This window comes from Hydra vulgaris, chromosome 10, assembly GCF_038396675.1.
Source record: "Hydra vulgaris chromosome 10, alternate assembly HydraT2T_AEP".
NCBI classification, from domain to species: domain Eukaryota; kingdom Metazoa; phylum Cnidaria; class Hydrozoa; order Anthoathecata; family Hydridae; genus Hydra; species Hydra vulgaris.
The window spans coordinates 12,410,148-12,429,224 of NC_088929.1; the positions used below are offsets into that span (position 1 = coordinate 12,410,148).

A 19,077-nucleotide genomic window follows, 5' to 3' on the forward strand; every position below is an offset into this window, starting at 1 on the left:
ACCGCGCAAATCGAATGTTGCGGCAAACTAAATGTTAGTGCCTTAAATTTTTAGTTTTTTGCACTACTTTTGTACAAGAGCCTGTCCAAGTTATTGTAAAATATAAATAAATTTATTTACTTACTTTATATAAATTACTTTTAATTCACTTTACAAATTATATAAAATGTAAGCTTATGTAATTCAAATTTTATTATATATAGTTTATTTTTAATAAAGATTTGATACTACTTTTAAAATAAAAAATTCCTACTTAAAAAATATTATTTTATTTGTAAATTCAATTTATATTTGGTAGCATATTACTTTTACGTAAATTACTTTCATATGCAAGTAATTTTTTAATATATTTTTTTTTTAATTACTTACTTTTATAGGTAAATGCAAATTACAGTTTGAGGAACTGATATATTAAGTAATGTAATTTTCAATAGTAATTAATTTTTAGATGTAAAAGTAGACACCCTTTTCATGTGACCATAGTCAAAGTATTTAACTAGTCTGGAAACGCTCGCCGTTTTTCTATAACACTTGAGTTCTTCTCTAAACTAGTGCTCAGTCTACTTTAGAGTGCATCAAATTGTAAACACTATATTTCGCTATAGTTAAGTTGCATGTATTCTGGGATAAATATTAAAATGGCAGGAGCAAATTGTGTTTGTTTCGGTTATTTAATTTCAAGTTATTATTTTGTATTGCATGAATATAGCACAAAATAAAAACATCATCTGTTGATAAATATAGTTACGTGACAGTGTTTGTTGTGGTATGAATATGCATATTCAAATCATATAGCTCATATCATATAAGTATTTAAGTTATATACTATATGAAAATATGTTATAGATGCAAACATTTCATCGACTGTATAACTTGATGGATGTATATGGGTATAAATGCTTAATATCATATATTGAGAGTATATTTATTTAAAATGTTGGCTAATAGAGCTTAATAAACTCTATATTCTATATAAAGTTAACTTAACTGGATTAGTTGATAATTTATATATCACTCTTTACATTATGTTGGTATCTTTTCTAAAAACAAAAAAAATCAGGTACATATTTATCATTTTAGATGGTTTAAAAGCACTTATTACAGTAAAAAAAAGATTAGGATTTTAATAAATACTTTAAAAAATAGCTAGTATATCAAAGCTTCTTAAAAATTCTTTAAAATTCAAAAGCTCGTATATAAATTTTTGTTTTTATTATGCTGTATTGCAATTTATATAACAGCAAATACAAAATATATACTTGATGCAATAAAGATGATGTAAAAGTCTGCTTCCAAATATTGCATTACTAACATACATAAATCAAACAATATTTAATTAAAAAAAATTTACAATGTATTAAAAGAAGATTATAGAGTTCTATTTAAAAATCACTGTGGTTTAAATTAAATTACAGAATTTTATTTCAAATTTTGCTATGATTTATTATCTATTTTGTTGAAAGCAGAAAAATAATATATCAAAATCTAATGCTATCTTCAACTAAAATAAGATGTTTCGTGTAAAATAGCTAGTTTCAAAGTCAGCTGCAGTGTATGATGATATACTTGACTAATCTAGCTGATTTTTACAACTTGTGCCACTGAATGACAAATGTTTCTTTTGCTTTAGAAAGCAATCAAAATTTGTAAACTAAATTTCTTAAAAGTTGTTGCTTGTAACTTGCGATGATGTTTCTGATAATCGCAAGATGTTGAAAAGGCATTTTAAATGATTCCTTTACACCTAATCCACAACATTAAAATAAAGCAACTTGTTACTGTCTTATTTAAATATGATTTATCCAACTGAAAACATACAGAAAAAAAAAGAAAGGATGGTAAGTTTATACTGTCGAACCTTATTGCTTATATATCCTATCAAGACAGAGAATGTGGCTTTTATATTTTACCTAAACTTTTGAGCATATAACGTCGACAAAATATTTATTAAAAAGTGTTAAACTTGCTGCCTAAGTAATAAGTTTTTGCTGCATTAAAAATTTTATTACATTGTGGAATAGCTTATTTGAAAATTATTTTGAACACTAACAATCACTTAGTGCTTGCAAGGATAACCTATCTATTAATGACTTTGGCTTCAATAATAACAAAATAAAAAAACTAAAACATTTTTTTAGTAGCTGGAAATGTAATGTATTTAGCTACATGAATAATAATAAGTGGTAGTAATATGGTATTAATTCTCGGCAAAAAAAAAAATGATGTTATTAGATTTGTTCAAAACTAAATACCTTTTATATTTGTAAAATATATGTAAAATAGTAGTGTTGTCATTATTATTTTAAAATTAAAAAAAAAATTATATTACTTTTATAATTTAATCTTGTATTGTTATTTTATTATAAAGTTACTACATCATAAAATTATTAAATATACGTGAAGTATTTATTTTACTACAATAGGAGCTAATTATATACCAATAATATTTTTAAAAAATATGTGGCTATGAAAACAGCTGTTTTAGTAGGTTCAAGTCATCTCACTTTTTCTTTAATGTTCTTGTTCCAAAATAAAGGATGTTTTTTAAATGATGTTCTTTTTATATCAAGTTAGTTTGACTTTTTTAAATCTTGAAAGCTGTGCAAACTTGTATATAAAGTGTTAGATGATCATGCATATTTAGCAGCAAGCAAATACGATAAACACTGCTCAAGATACAACTTAGCCATGTTAGAACTAAAACCAATTGAAAAATTAGAGGCACTAAAAACATTCCCACTAGGTTATAATAGAATGTTTTGTTTAGTAATGTAGTGGGATACACGCTTAAACCTTGTAATATCATTGATAAAAGAGATAGCAGTCAGATAAAAAAAGACAAGATTTGCTACTTCAAAACATGAAAGAAAAGTACAATTTTGGAAAACATGAATGAAAAGTACAGTTTTAAAAAGAAATTGTTTTTCCAGAAAATATTTTGTAGAATCAGCGGTACAAAATTTCAGCATTTCCGTCAAATGAATCAGTTACATTTTTACTAGAAACAAAGCTGTAATGACTTCTTGTAATGAAATACTTGAAATATTTATACTTGATTTTAAATTTTTAAATTTAGTTTATAGCAGAGTACCATTTATGTGAAGCAAGCTTTTCTGCAATCTAGATTAAATAATTTTAAAACCTAATAAGATGAAGAATAATCTTTGCTTTCTTTTATTCTTTAATAAATGTTTATCAGTAAACTTGTCCTTGTGTTTAGCGTTTAGGTGACGAGACACCTTGTGATATACGTCGTTTCTTGCAAAACAAACACATAAATATTCATTCTTCACTTTGGTTACGATAAATTAAATTAGGTAGTTTACTGTTGAATTAAAATTGAGGTCTGTCTCCAACAAATGGGAACTCAATAGCAGCTAAAACAGCATCGAATTCATTCAAATTTTCAAAGTCTGCGCCACAAAAAGTCATTTTAAAACATTTGATGCATTCTTAGTCGGGTCACCCCATAAAGTTCAAGTTATTTTACGAGATCTATAGAAAACGGCCCGCGTTTCCAGACTAGTTTAATACTATGACTATGACTATGACTTTTACATGTAAATGTAAATTACTTTTTGATGTAATATTTTTTTACATAACTTACTTTTAAAGTAAAAATACTTACATTATAAAGTAATAGTTGTTTTAAAAAAATTAATTACTTACACGGAAATGTAAATTTACATAAAAGTTTAAAGTTACTTATGTAATTTACTTTTTGATAAAAATTAACTTACTCGCGAATGTAAAAAAAAAGTAAGTTAAAGAGTTATCCCTAGTTACATAAGTGCTCTACTATGTAATACCAACAATTTTTGTTATAATTCTTTTATTACTAGAAGTACCATTTCCATTTTATAGACTAAAATATGTTTACTTTTTAAAGCGTGAATTGACTTGAGTTATGAATTGCGTGCAAATATCAGTATTTTATAAGTTAAAAACTTTAGAATTATTAATAAGAATTATTTTCTTGTAATTTAAGTAACTATTTCCTTGATTTTAATCGTTTGTTATTAATGATATTTGAAGGTATGATAATTGATTGTTATCCAATGTAAACTCAAGTTATATTTTGTAAAAGGGATTGTTTTTGAGTTAGTAAAATTGGATTTAGAGTTGTCACAATGCCAAATGAAGCAAAGTTTCACAATGAAAATTGAAAATTATTGTGCTTGCTCTGTCTGATAAGGTATTAAGACAGCTGATTACTTTCTAAGCAGATCGAATATGCCAACTGTACGTGATAACTGTAAGATCAATATCAGTGATTCTCGGATACCACAAGTACTCTGCAAATCAAGTAGGTCAATTTTGAAAAGGAAACAAGAGGGTAAAGAAGTTCCATTTCCGCATCTGTTCAATTTCAGTTCAATACAACTGAGGCCTGAAACAATACGCACGATGTGTTATGGTCTTATTTTCCGAATTGGTTGTTCTAAGCTGTAAGATAATCCTCCAATACTGCTGTTAGTTGTTATGAACTTTACCATTGTATGCAAAAATAATGAAGAGTATTTGACTAAATGAGTATATTGAGCTATTTGAAACATTCTCTTAAAAACAAAAAACAAACCTTTGCTTTTTACGAAAAGGTTTGCCCCATCATTGCTCTTTAATAAAGTTCAGAGAAAACTGGCAAAGACCCTGGGGTTAAGAAACAAAATCTTGTTTAGATATGAAATTTGCCAGAAACTCAACCCGATATTGAACAAATTTAATTACTGAATAATGCAAATGGAGCAAACCGATAGAATTGCATCTTCTTATAGTGGTTGACAATCATCTTTTGACAACTCCTATAAGGAATGAAATTCCATTGGCGCATACAACAAAGATACTTAAAACTGCTTGTTTAGAAGCTGTTAAATGGCCAACTACACTCCACATTCAATTGATCCCATTTGAGAGTAATTAATGCAGAAAGTTTCTTTAAAATGTGGTAGTGCTTCCGCAACTTGCTTATACAAACACGGTTCCCATAATTCTTTACATAATTAAAGCATCAAAAAGTTTCAATTTAGTTGTAAAAGCTTGCTTTGGATTTATGTCTCAGCCGTATTTTGCAGAAATAATTAAAAATTTCAAAAGGCTTTACTCAATGATAGCTGGTGCAGACCTAGCATCCAACTTTCACACCGTCTACTACCACATTAAAACTTCATCAGATGCAAAGGATCCTTCTTGGGGTTCAAAATGCTGAAACTGCTCATCAAGACTTTAATAAATATTGGTTAAGGTATAAACAAAACAATAACCATCAAGAGTACAAAGAAAGATTGTTATGCTACATAACTGATCTGAACAGTAAACATCTTTAAAAAATTGCTAACATAATTCGATTTATTAGATTAGGCAGAGAAAAACCATAACTTACTTTTTAATGAACATATTAACCATTTTGATCCTTAACTGCTGTTAGTGGTTATGAACTTTAATATTGCATTTTAAAATAATGAAGAGTGTTTGACTAAAAGAATGTATTGAGCTTTTTTAAATACACTTCTTGTCAAGAAAATCAAAGACTACTTTTAACATTAAAATTCCATTAAATAACATTTGATCAAATGTTATTTAATGGAATTATAATGTAAAAAATAGGGTTTGCATAGTTATTTTTTCACTTTATTTCGAAATTTAATCTATTTAAAAAGGTTTCAAGGGCTGACAAAATTTCTTTAACGGAAACGGTTTTTTTTCGTTTTACTAACTGATAGTCCTTTTTGCCTGGTTTTTAATTTTCTTAGCTATTTTTTTTTAGTATTTTTTTTTTTTGCATTTGACAGTAGTTTAAACTTTAGAAAATGTGAAGATATTTACGCTATGAATAAGCCAATTCAAAACACAATTCGAATAGCAAAACAATAGTTTTGTCTGTAGAATAAAAATGGTAGATGTAGCAATAAAAAAGTTATAATAAAAATTGTTAATATTACATGGTAGAACATTCATGTAAACTTTATTATGAAAATAGTGATCTAATATCACAGTAATCGTTAATGTTTTGAGGTATAAGGAGTAAAAAACTAAAAAAATATAAACTTAAGCTGCCATAAATTATTTACCAGTAAACTAATCCGACTGAAATTTAATCCAGAGTTTGGTGCGGCCATATGCTATATTTGCACCACTTTTTAACTAACAATTTCAAGGGGTTCTCATTCTGCTAGTATATATATATTACACGACCAAAAATTTGACCATTCATAGTAAAATATGATTAAAACTTTATATCATCTTAATCAGAAAAAAATAATCAGCATAAAAGTAAGCTTACCATAACTATTTCATTTTATCATCTATTTTACTTTAGCCGCTTTTACTCTATTAGCTGAAATTTTTATTTATTTGTGAGAAAAATGTTTTGTATGTTTGAATATGACATTTGATGGCATATTCAAACATGTAAAAAATTTTAAAAATGATAATGAACATGGTAAAGAAAATTATTAGCAGAAAAGTTCATGATATCAAACAAGGTCAAAAAAATTTAGCATTTAAATTAATTTTTTAATTTATCTCCTTACGTGCATTTTCCAAGATAAAAATGTTTGTTTTTTTACACTTTTCGATTTTTGGTTGAATTGTTTTCAAAATGGTATTTTGATCTTGCTTTAGGCCTCTTATGCTTTTTATTTGACTAATTCTTAGTCCAAATAAATTCAATTGCATCAAAGTCTGGAGATCAAGCTGTAGAGTGTTAAAAATATCTTTTGTTTCCTTTGATCCAGGCTTTAACAGTGCAAGCTGTGAAGTAGACGCCATGTTTTGTTAAAACTGGCACCATTAGTTTGATATTTTAATTTGTCTAAAAGAACTATTTTAATTTTTTTAATAGAACTATGCAGCTCTCTAGTGTCTTGTATCAGAGGCTAATACAATGTTTTTTAGTAATTAACTAACTTTTATAAAGAAAACTCTAAACTGTTTATGTTTGTACTTTTGTCAGGTAAGAGTGATAGCTAACTTCCAAATAAGAAGTAAATTTCAAAAATTTAGATGTTTGTACATATGGTAAAAACTTTAAAAAGTACTTGATAAAGGATTAAGATAACTGGTTAGATCAGAACAAATATGCAGAAAAAAAGTTCGGTCTCTCCCCACCTCCACCTTTCATCCTATCCAGGCGGCATTTGGTTCATAAAACGCCTTTTTAGGACCAAAAAATTTGTTTGATTGTTCCAAAGTTCAACAGTTGTGTTGAGGAAAGAGTAAAATCAATACTTTTGGGTCTATATTATCTTTCACTACATTTTCCTGTGGTTCATGTAATTCTGTATTTGTTTAATAAAACTAAATTGTAAAATGAAAACCATAAACTTATAAAGTTATTGACATTTTTGTTGAGTTTTAAGGAAATAGTTTTTCTGTCGTGGAAAAAAAATGTTGTGTGTACCAAGTATGCTAAAATGTTTTATAATGTTTAATATAAAAGGTGAACAAAACTTTGTGACGGCGCTTAAAGTTTTATACCTTTCGGAAATCATCAGCAATTTTTCTTTATATCAAGAAAAAACCATTTAAAAATACAAAACACAGAAAATAACAGAAAAAACAACAATAAAACAATTTAATGAGATCTGACGTCAAAATAAAACAATTTTTATTTAGAGAATCGCTTAATCATCCGTTTTGAATTGGGCGAGAAGATAGTTGTTTAGATGCCTTTACTTATATATTACTTTACTTTTTTTGTTCAACAAATTTGATTTTTGTTGAATAGAATTTCGTATTTTTCATTTATGCATAGTTTGCAGATTTTCGTGGTTGGGTTGTAAGCGTTGGATTACAACTGGATTTAAATTTCCATTTTTTAATTTCCAAAATATTTTTGATAGTTCAGTGTTATTTTTGTATTTAATAATGTTAAACAATTTATATGGTTGGCATATTTAATTTTGAATAGTGTTTTATTTTTACCAATGTAAAGTTTATTGACAGGAATGTTAATAGGATCATTGGCACTTATATTAGCTTGGTATACAATAGTTTTGTTAAGCATTGGCTTGATAAAGAGCGGGTTTTTTATTAAGGCAGTTGCAGTTGGTTTTATGTGGAGTTTATTTGTTGTTTATAATGTGTTGATTGTGTTCATTTAAAAAAGATTTCATAATCGGCATACGGCTACAACTACTTCTTGTAGTGTTTCCGTTAAAAATTGTGTGAACTTTGTTATTTATTGGGAAGAGTTTGTTGATTAAATTAAAAAAAAGTTTTTCCTACAATAGTGCTAACATTTATGCTGAAAGGAGGATTAAATTAAATGATCCTGCGTTTACGGATCTTGATATGAGATAAATTTAAATTATATAGGAGTAGATCTTAAGAAAACTTCTTCACTTGACGAATTTACAGACAATCTTAAGGGGGAAACCCCCACTAATTTTAAAATCAATTTTTAAATAAAAAAATTATCAGATCAATAGCATATATAAAAAAATAAGAAAAAAGTACAAAAAATATAAAAAATGGTAACCTGTTGCTATGGAAGCCATACAAAAATTACCAAAAAACAGCAAAAACAGGTTTCACGGCGGCCAATATTGTGGACAGGGAACAAAACAAAACAAAGTTGAAATTTTTATATGGTGTTTATGTAGAGTAGAAGAGTGTTTTAAGTTTAAGAGAATTTTTTTTTTTACAAATATTAAATGAGGTATTTTAAAGTCAAAGTCCAATATTCAATAATATGATACTAAAACAGCATTAACAGCAGGTGTAAAAAAAAAAACTATTCAACTTAAAACACTCTATACCAGTTACTAAACAACCACTGAAATTTTTAGAAACGGCTCTTGAATGGTTGGCGAGCGTCTTAATTAGCATCTTGAAATGTTGGTCGTCTTGAAATATTGAGCCTCTTGAAATGTTGGCCGGCGTCTTAATTACTTCATACTAAGAAAAAGCAAGTTAACATTTTTTTTATTAAATAACACCAAAAAATGTATAAAAAAAAAATCATTAACTTCATTAAATCTATGAAACAGTATTTAAAATCCTCCTGGTTCATAAGTTATACCCTCTTTATCCAAATTATTGTCATTTTTCAAATTTTTTTTGCTCTATTTAACTGTCGCCTCAACTTATTCTTTTCATTCATTCTATAATTAGATTTTTTTATTCTTTTATTGTTTATGTTATTGGAACCTTTAACCATGAAAGCACCTGGTAACATATTTAATTGTTCAAAAACTGAAGCTTTCATACCAGTATTAAAATTTGCTACCGCATCGTATACACCAAATTTCAAATTATCGAGTGACACATATCTGGTCTTCGGTAATCGGTCCCAAATCATACTGAACAATTCATTAGTGTTTTGAGTTTTCCCATCTAAACATTTTTTTAGTTCTGAATCTTTGCAAAGATCCTCAAATTATAAGGTCTTCAATTTCAAAGGTTTAATTTTAAAAATTATGTTTATTGGAAGACCTGGACCTGGTTTGTAAGTGTTGGTTTTATTTGCTTTTTCAAAATTGAACTTGCACCAACTATTCATGCCGGTAGGACAGTGGGGAAAATGCAATTTATTTGTTTTGGAAGATGCAACATGAAATAATATAGCCAATACGCTTGCCTTCATACCTGCTAAGTTTCCAACATTTTGCCTTATAGTGACGCCAAAGAAATTTTGCAGGCGATCAATTACTGCATTTGTAAGACAACTACGCCGACCGAAACCTTTTTCTTTTTCTTTAAATTTCGTTGTCGTGTACCAACACGTTTTTGATAGTGTCCCACACATTCTAACTTATTAACTTGAATGCCAGGGTAAGTATCTTTGACATTAATGAAACTTTTACTGTCCCCGTCTCCTAAAAAATTTACATATCGCAGCTTGTACTTGTCAATAGATCTTAAAAACACACGTTTTGTCTCCATTGCGCTTGCAGATTCTTTGTAATTGTTTTTATAGATGCGAGAGTTCCTCCATTGGGCATTGACTGTAGGGTTTATTTTTAAAAGATCTTTCTTTAAAAAGCAACCTTTGCAGAACCTGCACATTATTCGACATCCAAAATCTTTCCAGTGTCCATTAATACTGCAGAAAAGACACCGTTTAATGATGAAAATCCTCTCCTTTGCCAAGTACCATCAAACGATACACCAATATTAAAAACTTCTTCATTAGCAGCATGTTTACGCAATTCTGCTACTGCATCAAACTTGGTATCTTCAGCAACTTTTAGTGTGACAGAACCTATTTTCACAGCTAACTTATCATAAATATTTTGAGTCATTGGTTGTGGCATATTCATTAAAGTGGTGAATATTTTTATACCAAAATGTCCCTGTTCAAGTGCACGCATTGCGTATACTGTTCTATAATTAATATCATATTCTCTATTACATTGTTTTGAAGTATAAAACTCATTTTCATATTTGCAGTTAAAGCACTTGATAAGTAACTTTGAGTCAAGTCCTTTTTTGCCTTGCATTTCTTCAGACAATGAAAAGGATGAACACTCGCCTCATTGAGGGCATGCTAAAGCACTAAATATGTCATATAATATAGAGCAATCTATATTCCTATATCCAGAAATTTTCATTCTTGTAAAAGCTCTGGAACATTCAATTGGCTTTACCTTCTTCGCAGATACAGATGTAGAAAATAAATTTAATCCAGATTCGTTATTTACAGAGTTATTATTAACAGTTGTAGTATTTGAATGAATCAAAATTGTTACAGAAGGATTATCATTTGACTCCATTTCAATATTTTCTTTGTCAAGACTATTAAATTTCTACCCTAAAAATCTCTCCTCTTTTTTTTAATTATTTTTCTTGATTTTGTTCTACACGCTTTATCCATTTTTTAAAAAAGTTAAGAAAATAGACAACTCTAAAACTGTCAAAATAACAGAAAACTGTAATCTGACTTGATAAACCAGACTTTTTTCGATCGCTGGATAAGTAGAGAAGCCAAAACAAGCATTTTACTGCAGCTACTTAAAAATATACATTAGTTATTATGATTTTTAATAAGGTGCTGCACCGTTGCTATGGTATAATTTTAGTGGTACCTTAAAAAAATGCTAAACTTGAAGGATTTAATGAATAAAATCAGTAAACAAACAAATAATTTTGAATTCTGCATACTCTAAAATGCATAAATAAGTAAAAATATTTTTTATAAATTTTGGGTAAATTTAGAGGAGGTTTCCCCTTAACTCTATTAAATTAAAAATTAAAAAAATTTGCAAGTGGTTTGAATTAGCATGAATATAATTTAAAGGATTTCCGGGCTTAGAATATGGTTGAAAAGCATGGTTATTGAGATTTAATGTGACGTCAAAGTAAGTTATAACTTTCATGTTACACTGTATTAAGGTGGTAGACTAAAAAAAAAATTTTAAAATCTGACATTATTCCAATTGGTTTTCTCATTTTAAACACGATAAATAGGATTAAAAAAAAAAAAAAATTTTTTTTTTCTTCCTCTTTCTAATTTTTGGGCAAATTTAAGTGTTTTTAGGCCTAAAAAGTGCAAAGTTCTTGGAAAAGATATCTCAAAAAGTAAAATATATCAAGTCTCAAAATTTTACAGTTGTGTACCTTTTAAGTAGATAAATGTCCTGAGATAAACAAAAAATTTGAATCTTTTTCAATTTCGATGCACCATAAGCTTTTTCTATGCGTCTAAATTTAGGCCAAATTCCTGACCCCAAAACAGCCCAAAAAATTTAATTTTAATTTTTATCCAAAATTTCTTTATCTCAGGACATAAAGCTCATAAAAATGAACATCTGTACAAAATTTCAAATCAATTGGACAAATACGGCTCCCACAATCTTATCCAGAATATGAAAAACTTTACAACAGAGAAAAATGCAAATAAAACTTTATATTTTGAACACTTGAAAACAGGTTAAAACCCCCCCCTTTTCATATAATGTTCCTTCTATATCATTGTGCTTATCATCAAACCCCTTCCTTGTTGCTCTAAGCTTTTTTCTTTGTTTTTTAAACTTTTCAGATGATTTTATGTCCATAAGCTTTTCACGTAACACATCACTATTTTGAAAACCGTTTTTAGTAAAATGTCCTGGTAAAATTCCTAAACTGTGAAGAACATCTATCATACCAGTTTTACCATCATTAAACTGTATGACAGCAGATGCAACACTAATTTCAAGTGTTGACCTACCCACGTACACATTTTTTGGGCGTTTTGTCCAAATTACATTATTGAGCGATTCATTTGCATTCTGTGTTTCTCCATCAAGACATCTTTTTAATAACTTGTTTGCACCAAGATCTTTGTGTGAAAAAATAGGTTTTATAATTTCACAAACAGCTTCTGGAATGTTTATACTGTTTTTATAAGTCAAAGTTTGATTAATCTTGTCCCTTTGATATTTACACCACGAATCGCTAGTACGAGGACAATACTTATGGCGTTCTTCATCGCTGCTGCTTTCAGAACAGTGATGAATTAGTCCTGCTATGGATTTTTTCATGCCATACAAATTCCCTTTGTTTTGTCGTATACTCATTCCATAATAGTTTTGCAATGTATTAATGACTTTATCTGTCATCCTTCCTTTTCCAGTAAGTCTTTTACCATCTTTTAAAACTTTTCCCTTGTACAATACTTTAAGAGAGCGTAAACGAGGCCCAACTCTTTTTTGAACATGACTGACACATTCACTTTTTTCAATTTTATACCCTGGGTAAACATTATTACTTTCTATATTTTGGTAAGACTTACTGTCACCATCACCACAGTATTTTGTATAACGCAGTTTGTTAAAAACAGTTGATCGTTTTAATATTTGCAATGCCCCAATAGCTTCCATTGCACCTGCACTACCTTTGTGATTAATTGGGCAAATATGTGATTCTACCCAGTCATTGTATCCCGGTATATCTTTGTTTCTCTGCCAATATTGGCAACTTTTACAATCCTTTATGAGAGTTTGAGTGTCAACACACTTCCCATTACTAATAGCTGTAGCAACACCGTTTAGCGAGGAAAAACTGCGTCGCTGCCACGTTCCATCAACACTTACAGTAACATTTTTTATATCAGGGTCACCAATAGTAGACTCACTTGTACGTTGTGCTTGTGCAGCTGCTCGCTTCATTGAATCTTGGGCAACTTTGATATAAGACGAATGCAATTTATAGACAATGTTATTGTATGTTTTTTTTTGCATTGGTGGTGGACTGTTTATAATGTTACAAAAACTTTCCATTGCAGCATAACCTTTTCCAATTTCTCTGAAAGCTACACACATTCTGATATTAATGTCAAACGATTTCATGCCTTGTGTTTCATTATCACTGTTTTTTTCAATTTTTTTTGAGGTAAAAAACTCATTTTGCCATTGACATTTTTTAGCAGTGCAAGACAAAACAAGTTGATGTGAAAATCCTTTCTTTCTTGATAAATCATTATTCAATTTTATTAAAGATTGGCATTTTGGACAAGAACCAACAAGATTTAAAATTGAACTCAAGACATCAGAATTAAATATAATGTAACATTCAGGATTACTATCTTGACTAATACTTGGAGTATCAGAAGTAGGTAAATTTAACTTTTCAGCAGATGCTGATTTGCTTGAAGAAGTATTTGTTAGAGATGTATTATTTGATGTATTATTTGAACTTGAAGTAGTATATTCAGAAGTCAAGTGAATTTTATTCGCAAGTAATCTATAACATTTACGTTTTTTGCTTTTAGACTTATTTCTTCTTTCTGCAGAACCCATGTTGATAGTATGCACTTTTATCGAGTTAATATATAGTAATAAACCAATTCAACAACGTTGTTCTTTCACACCATGTCATTTAAACATAGAAAAACAAAAAACAAAGAAGTAGCTACTGGTTTGAATGCTTAGATTTTGTAAAATTTAGTTAAAATTGCCTTATTTTGACGTTGCTATGAGTGTTGCTAGGGGAAGCAAAATCACCCTACTAAGTTAAAACTGTTTTTTTAGGCCTTTTTATGTTTTTTTTGTAAAATAATATGTATGTTTTTAAAAACAGCAATAGTTAAAGTTTTTAACTAATCAACTTTTGAAAAACTACTTTTTTCAATGTTTTTTAGCAGTCTACCACCTTAATATAGTAAGATTTTTTTCTTTTTAAATATATTAACAACTTTTTTCATTTGGGGACCAGTGATATTTTTAAAAATTGCTAAACAGTCATAGAGGTAAAATCCGAAAAAACACACATATATATATATATATATATATATATATATATATATATATATATATATATATATTTATATATACATATATATATATATATATATATATATATATATATATATATATATATATATATATATATATATATATATATATATGTATATATATAAATATATATATATGTATATATATATATATATATATATATATATATGTATATATATATTCATATATATATATATATATGTATATATATATATACATATATATATATATATATATATATATATATATATATATATATATATATATATATATATATATATACATATATATATATATATATATATATATATATATATATATATATATATATATATATATATATATATATATATATGTATATATATAAATATATATATATGTATATATATATATATATATATATATGTATATATATATTCATATATATATATATATATGTATATATATATATACATATATATATATATATATATATATATATATATATATATATATATATATATATATATATATACATATATATATATATATATAGAGAGAGAGAGAGAGAGAGAGAGGGAGGGAGAGAGAAAGAAAAAGAGACAGAGAGAGAGAGAGAGAGAGAAGGAGAGAGAAAGAAAAAGAGACAGAGAGAGAGAGAGAGTGGGGATAGGCAAGAAGTTAATCATAAATGCAAATTAAAGACACCATTTATTTGAAATTGATCACAATTGTTGCTCATCATTAAGTCTAACTTTTCAGTTTGAAAATCTTACAAAGCAATTTTGTTAAATCTTAATATAAAGTATAAATTTAGGGCACAGATAAAACCATTGTTGTTCGAAATTACTCTACGAACGTAGGGTAACTTCAAACAAATCTTTGTGTAATAAATAAGTTTAAAAATCATAGATAAATATTTGGGGTATGCTCACTTTGCCAGGCCTTACAATTGTAACTCATTATCTAGTCGTCAATGGGGAGATCATAAAACTTTCATTTTCGAGGAGAGATCATAAAATTTTCATTGCAACTTAATACAAAAACAGTATTTTAAAATAAATCTTTTATTTTTTGAATATCAAAATTTTATAAAATTAGAGACAAATATCACAAACAAAACACTGGGACATGTTTTCACCAATTGTGCACTTCTGGTGCAATCAGGACTTGCATTTATGACACAGATCCAGTATTCTGTTGGCGGATCCGGATATTTTTCTTCGCAAATTAAAAACTTCTGTATCACCTCCAGCACTCTTTTTTTTTACATAATAATAAATTATTTTTAATTGAATAATGTACTTCTCTCTCGTTATAATTCTACCAGAATAATAATTTTGATTTTTGTTCAAACCTCTTTTTCTTTTTGCTCTATAATATTTCTTAATGTAGAACTAGTAATAACGCTGGAGTTTTTCTTTTTTTAACATTCTCAGTTTGCTTTTCTTTTGCAAATTAGGTAGGGGAAAGCGGGGCATAATGACGATATAATAAGGCAACTTTATACGCATAAGTTTACTTTTTTTGCTTCAAAAAAAATACTTTGACTTCGATTATTCATAACGAATGGTGTCCTTAGAGTGAAACTTTTTTAAGAACATTTTTTTTCGACGCGTGTTTATTTTATGTTTCTTTTGTTAGATTAGTTGATTATTTTTAAATTTTTATAAAGTTGGAATCAGAAAATGCATAATAAGTCATCTTGCCCCGGTCACGTGACCAGACGACATATTTATGAACTTTTTATTTTAATTTTTTGTTCAAGTTTTTCTACTTTTAAACTAAAAATTCATGCAGGCAATGAATCATTATGATAAAATGAACATACTGACAAAGCAATACTGCTTCATGACTGATAGTTTTGCAATAACTAAGGGCTTTCAAAACGTTCGCCATTTTGCCCCGCTTTTCCCTATAGAGATAGTATTTGAATAATTTATCTGTTAAAATTAAATGTAAAAAAAAATAGAAACAATAAATTTCTGGCCGCCAAACGTCCATATCTTAACACTTTACACGTTCGAAAATACCCAACTAAGATTGTTCGTTATTTACCGATGGACACAAACAATGGAAACAGTTAATTTAATAAGGTTGTATTAACATACCTAAAATAAAATTATTATGCGTATACACATACATGTATATGCATTATCATGTTTGTATACATACATGTATACATACATAATAATGTATGTATGCATGTATGTATGTCTGTATGTATGTATGTATGTATGTATGTATGTATGTATGTATGTATGTATGTATGTATGTATGTATGTATGTATGTATGTATGTATGTATGTATGTATGTATGTATGTATGTATGTATGTATGTATGTATGTATGTATGTATGTATGTATGTATGTATGTATGTATGTTTGTATGTATTTATGTATGTATGTATGTATGTATGTATGTATGTATGTATGTATGTATGTATGTATGTATGTATGTATGTATGTATGTATGTATGTATGTATGTATGTATGTATGTATGTATGTATGTCTGTGTGTATGTGTGTATGTGTGTATTTATGTATGAATGTATGTAAAGTAAACAAAAAAGTTAATTATTGGTTTGTATTAACAAAGGTAAAGACGGTTCATGTAGTATGGTTTTGCGAGATAGTGATCTAGAAAAGTATCTGGGAGTCGATTACTCGAACATTATTTGCAAGTTACGAAATGAAAAAGTAATTTACGAAACTTTAAATTTAAAACGAAACATGTTTTTTGATTCTACCTACTTAAATATAAACGCACAAGTAAACGCAGCAAAAACAGAGCATTTGTTAGCTGAGGAATTTGTTAAAAACTTAAATAATAATGAAATTGACAAAATTAAAGCTTTCCTTAGCGAGAGAAACATTGGATCTACAAACAGCGTCATTAGTTCGCGTACAGTTTGTCTAATGGACGCAACAGGCTCCATGAGTAATTTATTAAACAAAGCTAAGATTACAGTTGGCACCATGTTTGAGCGGGCTTCTGCTATTTTAACTGAGAATTCTATTCCAGCTGACTCATTTCAAATGCAATTTGCAGTGTATCGAGATTACGATTGTTTGAATGATGGACTTTTGCAGTACTCGCCCTGGGAAACAAAACCAGAAAATTTAAGACTGTTTATGGACAAAATATCAGCACATGGTGGCGGTGATTACGAAGAAGCAATTGAAATTGGCTTGTGGCATGTTAACAGAGAGAATGAGGAGAATACAGTTAACCAAGTCATACTGATTGGTGATGCACCTGCTAAAACAAAAGCTCAAATTAATGACTATAGAAAGGTAAAGGGCGAAAGTTATTGGCAAAAAACTGATTTTAAAGTTCCCACCTTCTATAAAGATGAAGTGGAAAAACTAAAAAAAAGTGAAACAGTAGTTCATACCTTTTACCTTGTCAACGGAGCAAAGTCAAACTTTCAAGAAATTTCAACAGAAACTGGGGGGATATGTGAACCACTAAATATTGATTCGTCGGATGGAGCTAATGTTTTAACGGACATTGTTACTCGTCGCATATTAGGCAACGTTGGTCAGCTGAGAGGTAAAGGAAATGAATTGGTAAACGCGTACAATGAGAGATACACTAAATCGTATAAATAGTTTATATGGTTTATAAACAATTTTTGTTATATATTTTTTATTTTTAACGTTATAAATGTTAGCTTGTTTAATTCTTATTGCTGTTTCAAGCTAGACAGGTTTAGCATTTGAAGTTGTTTAGTTTAACCTTAATTGAAACAGAATATTTTCTTTTAATTTTTTTTAGTTTTTTTTTTTTTTTTTTTTCTAACAACCACTAAAGAAAGTAAAAATATGTTTGTTTTTAAAAGTTTTTGACAACTTCCTAGCAATATATAAAAGATTATACTAATAAACATAAATTTGTCAGGAGTACCTGAATTGTTTCATTGCTTATGCGTAGAAAAACTTATCATATGTTTTATTTGTGATATATACTACACGTATTAAAAATTATATTTCGTAAATTATATTTGGTAATAAATTTTGCATAGCCTTAAATTAGTTTGACACTAATCAGCTGTATTAAAAGATTTTAATAACTTATTATGCTTAAGGACGCCTGAAAAACTTTTGTTTGGTTTTGAAAACTTTACGGTTCTTTCTCATCATAAAGTATAGCCTCTTAGATTGAGTTTTTAAGTAAATTAAGATTTTTGGTTGACTTGGTCCGGTTAGTTTAAATTGTACTTGTCTACAGAAAAAAAAATCTTGATCTATATACTATATGTATACTATGTTCCATATTTTTTCATCTAATTTAATAATTTAATTTAGGAATACTAACGTTACAACTCGGAGACAAATGATATAACGACTAGCTAGCACCTTTTTTTACACGACATATTGTTTCATATTTATTTTCAATTTAGTCTTTTACAACTTATATTAAAAGTTTTAATTTTTGGTAATAGATCAAAGACATTTCTAAAAACAAATAATTAAACTTATTACATTGGAATTTTATTACAACATGTTGCTCTTCAGATATCACAGCCATGTAGCTATCAATATAATTATAATATACCATAAGCTTCATATTGCAGCTGTGTAGCTTTGCTGCAAAATAACAATAAACTTGTACCTAGTCGATGTTTGCATATGACAGCTTTGTATCTAGGAATATTATTAGGAAATATTGATAGCAACAGAGTGAGAGTATGTTGGTTGCTATGGTTTAACAACAAATCTAAAGCTTGTTAAGTGCTACATTTTTTTATTTTTTTTTTGTTTTTTGTCACAATATTCATGATACAGATGCAAAAACATAAAAAAGGAAAAGTTAACAAGTCAAGATATTGTTAAGAAATAAATAATAAAAAGAAATATAAAGAACGCGGATACTCAA

General features: G+C 27.9%; 1 protein-coding gene across 2 annotated transcripts in view; it reads left to right on the forward strand.

The window, feature by feature from the left end:
• LOC136085801 (uncharacterized) overlaps positions 1–17,964 on the forward strand; it is a 145,299-nt gene extending 127,335 nt beyond the window's left edge. For both annotated transcript variants that reach the window (XM_065807271.1, XM_065807270.1), the window contains exon 7: positions 16,795–17,964. In XM_065807271.1, the coding sequence (XP_065663343.1) occupies positions 16,795–17,810 (1,016 nt within the window). In that variant the 3' untranslated portion in view covers positions 17,811–17,964. The remainder of the gene's footprint in view (positions 1–16,794) is intronic.
• The last annotated feature ends 1,113 nt before the right edge of the window (positions 17,965–19,077 follow it).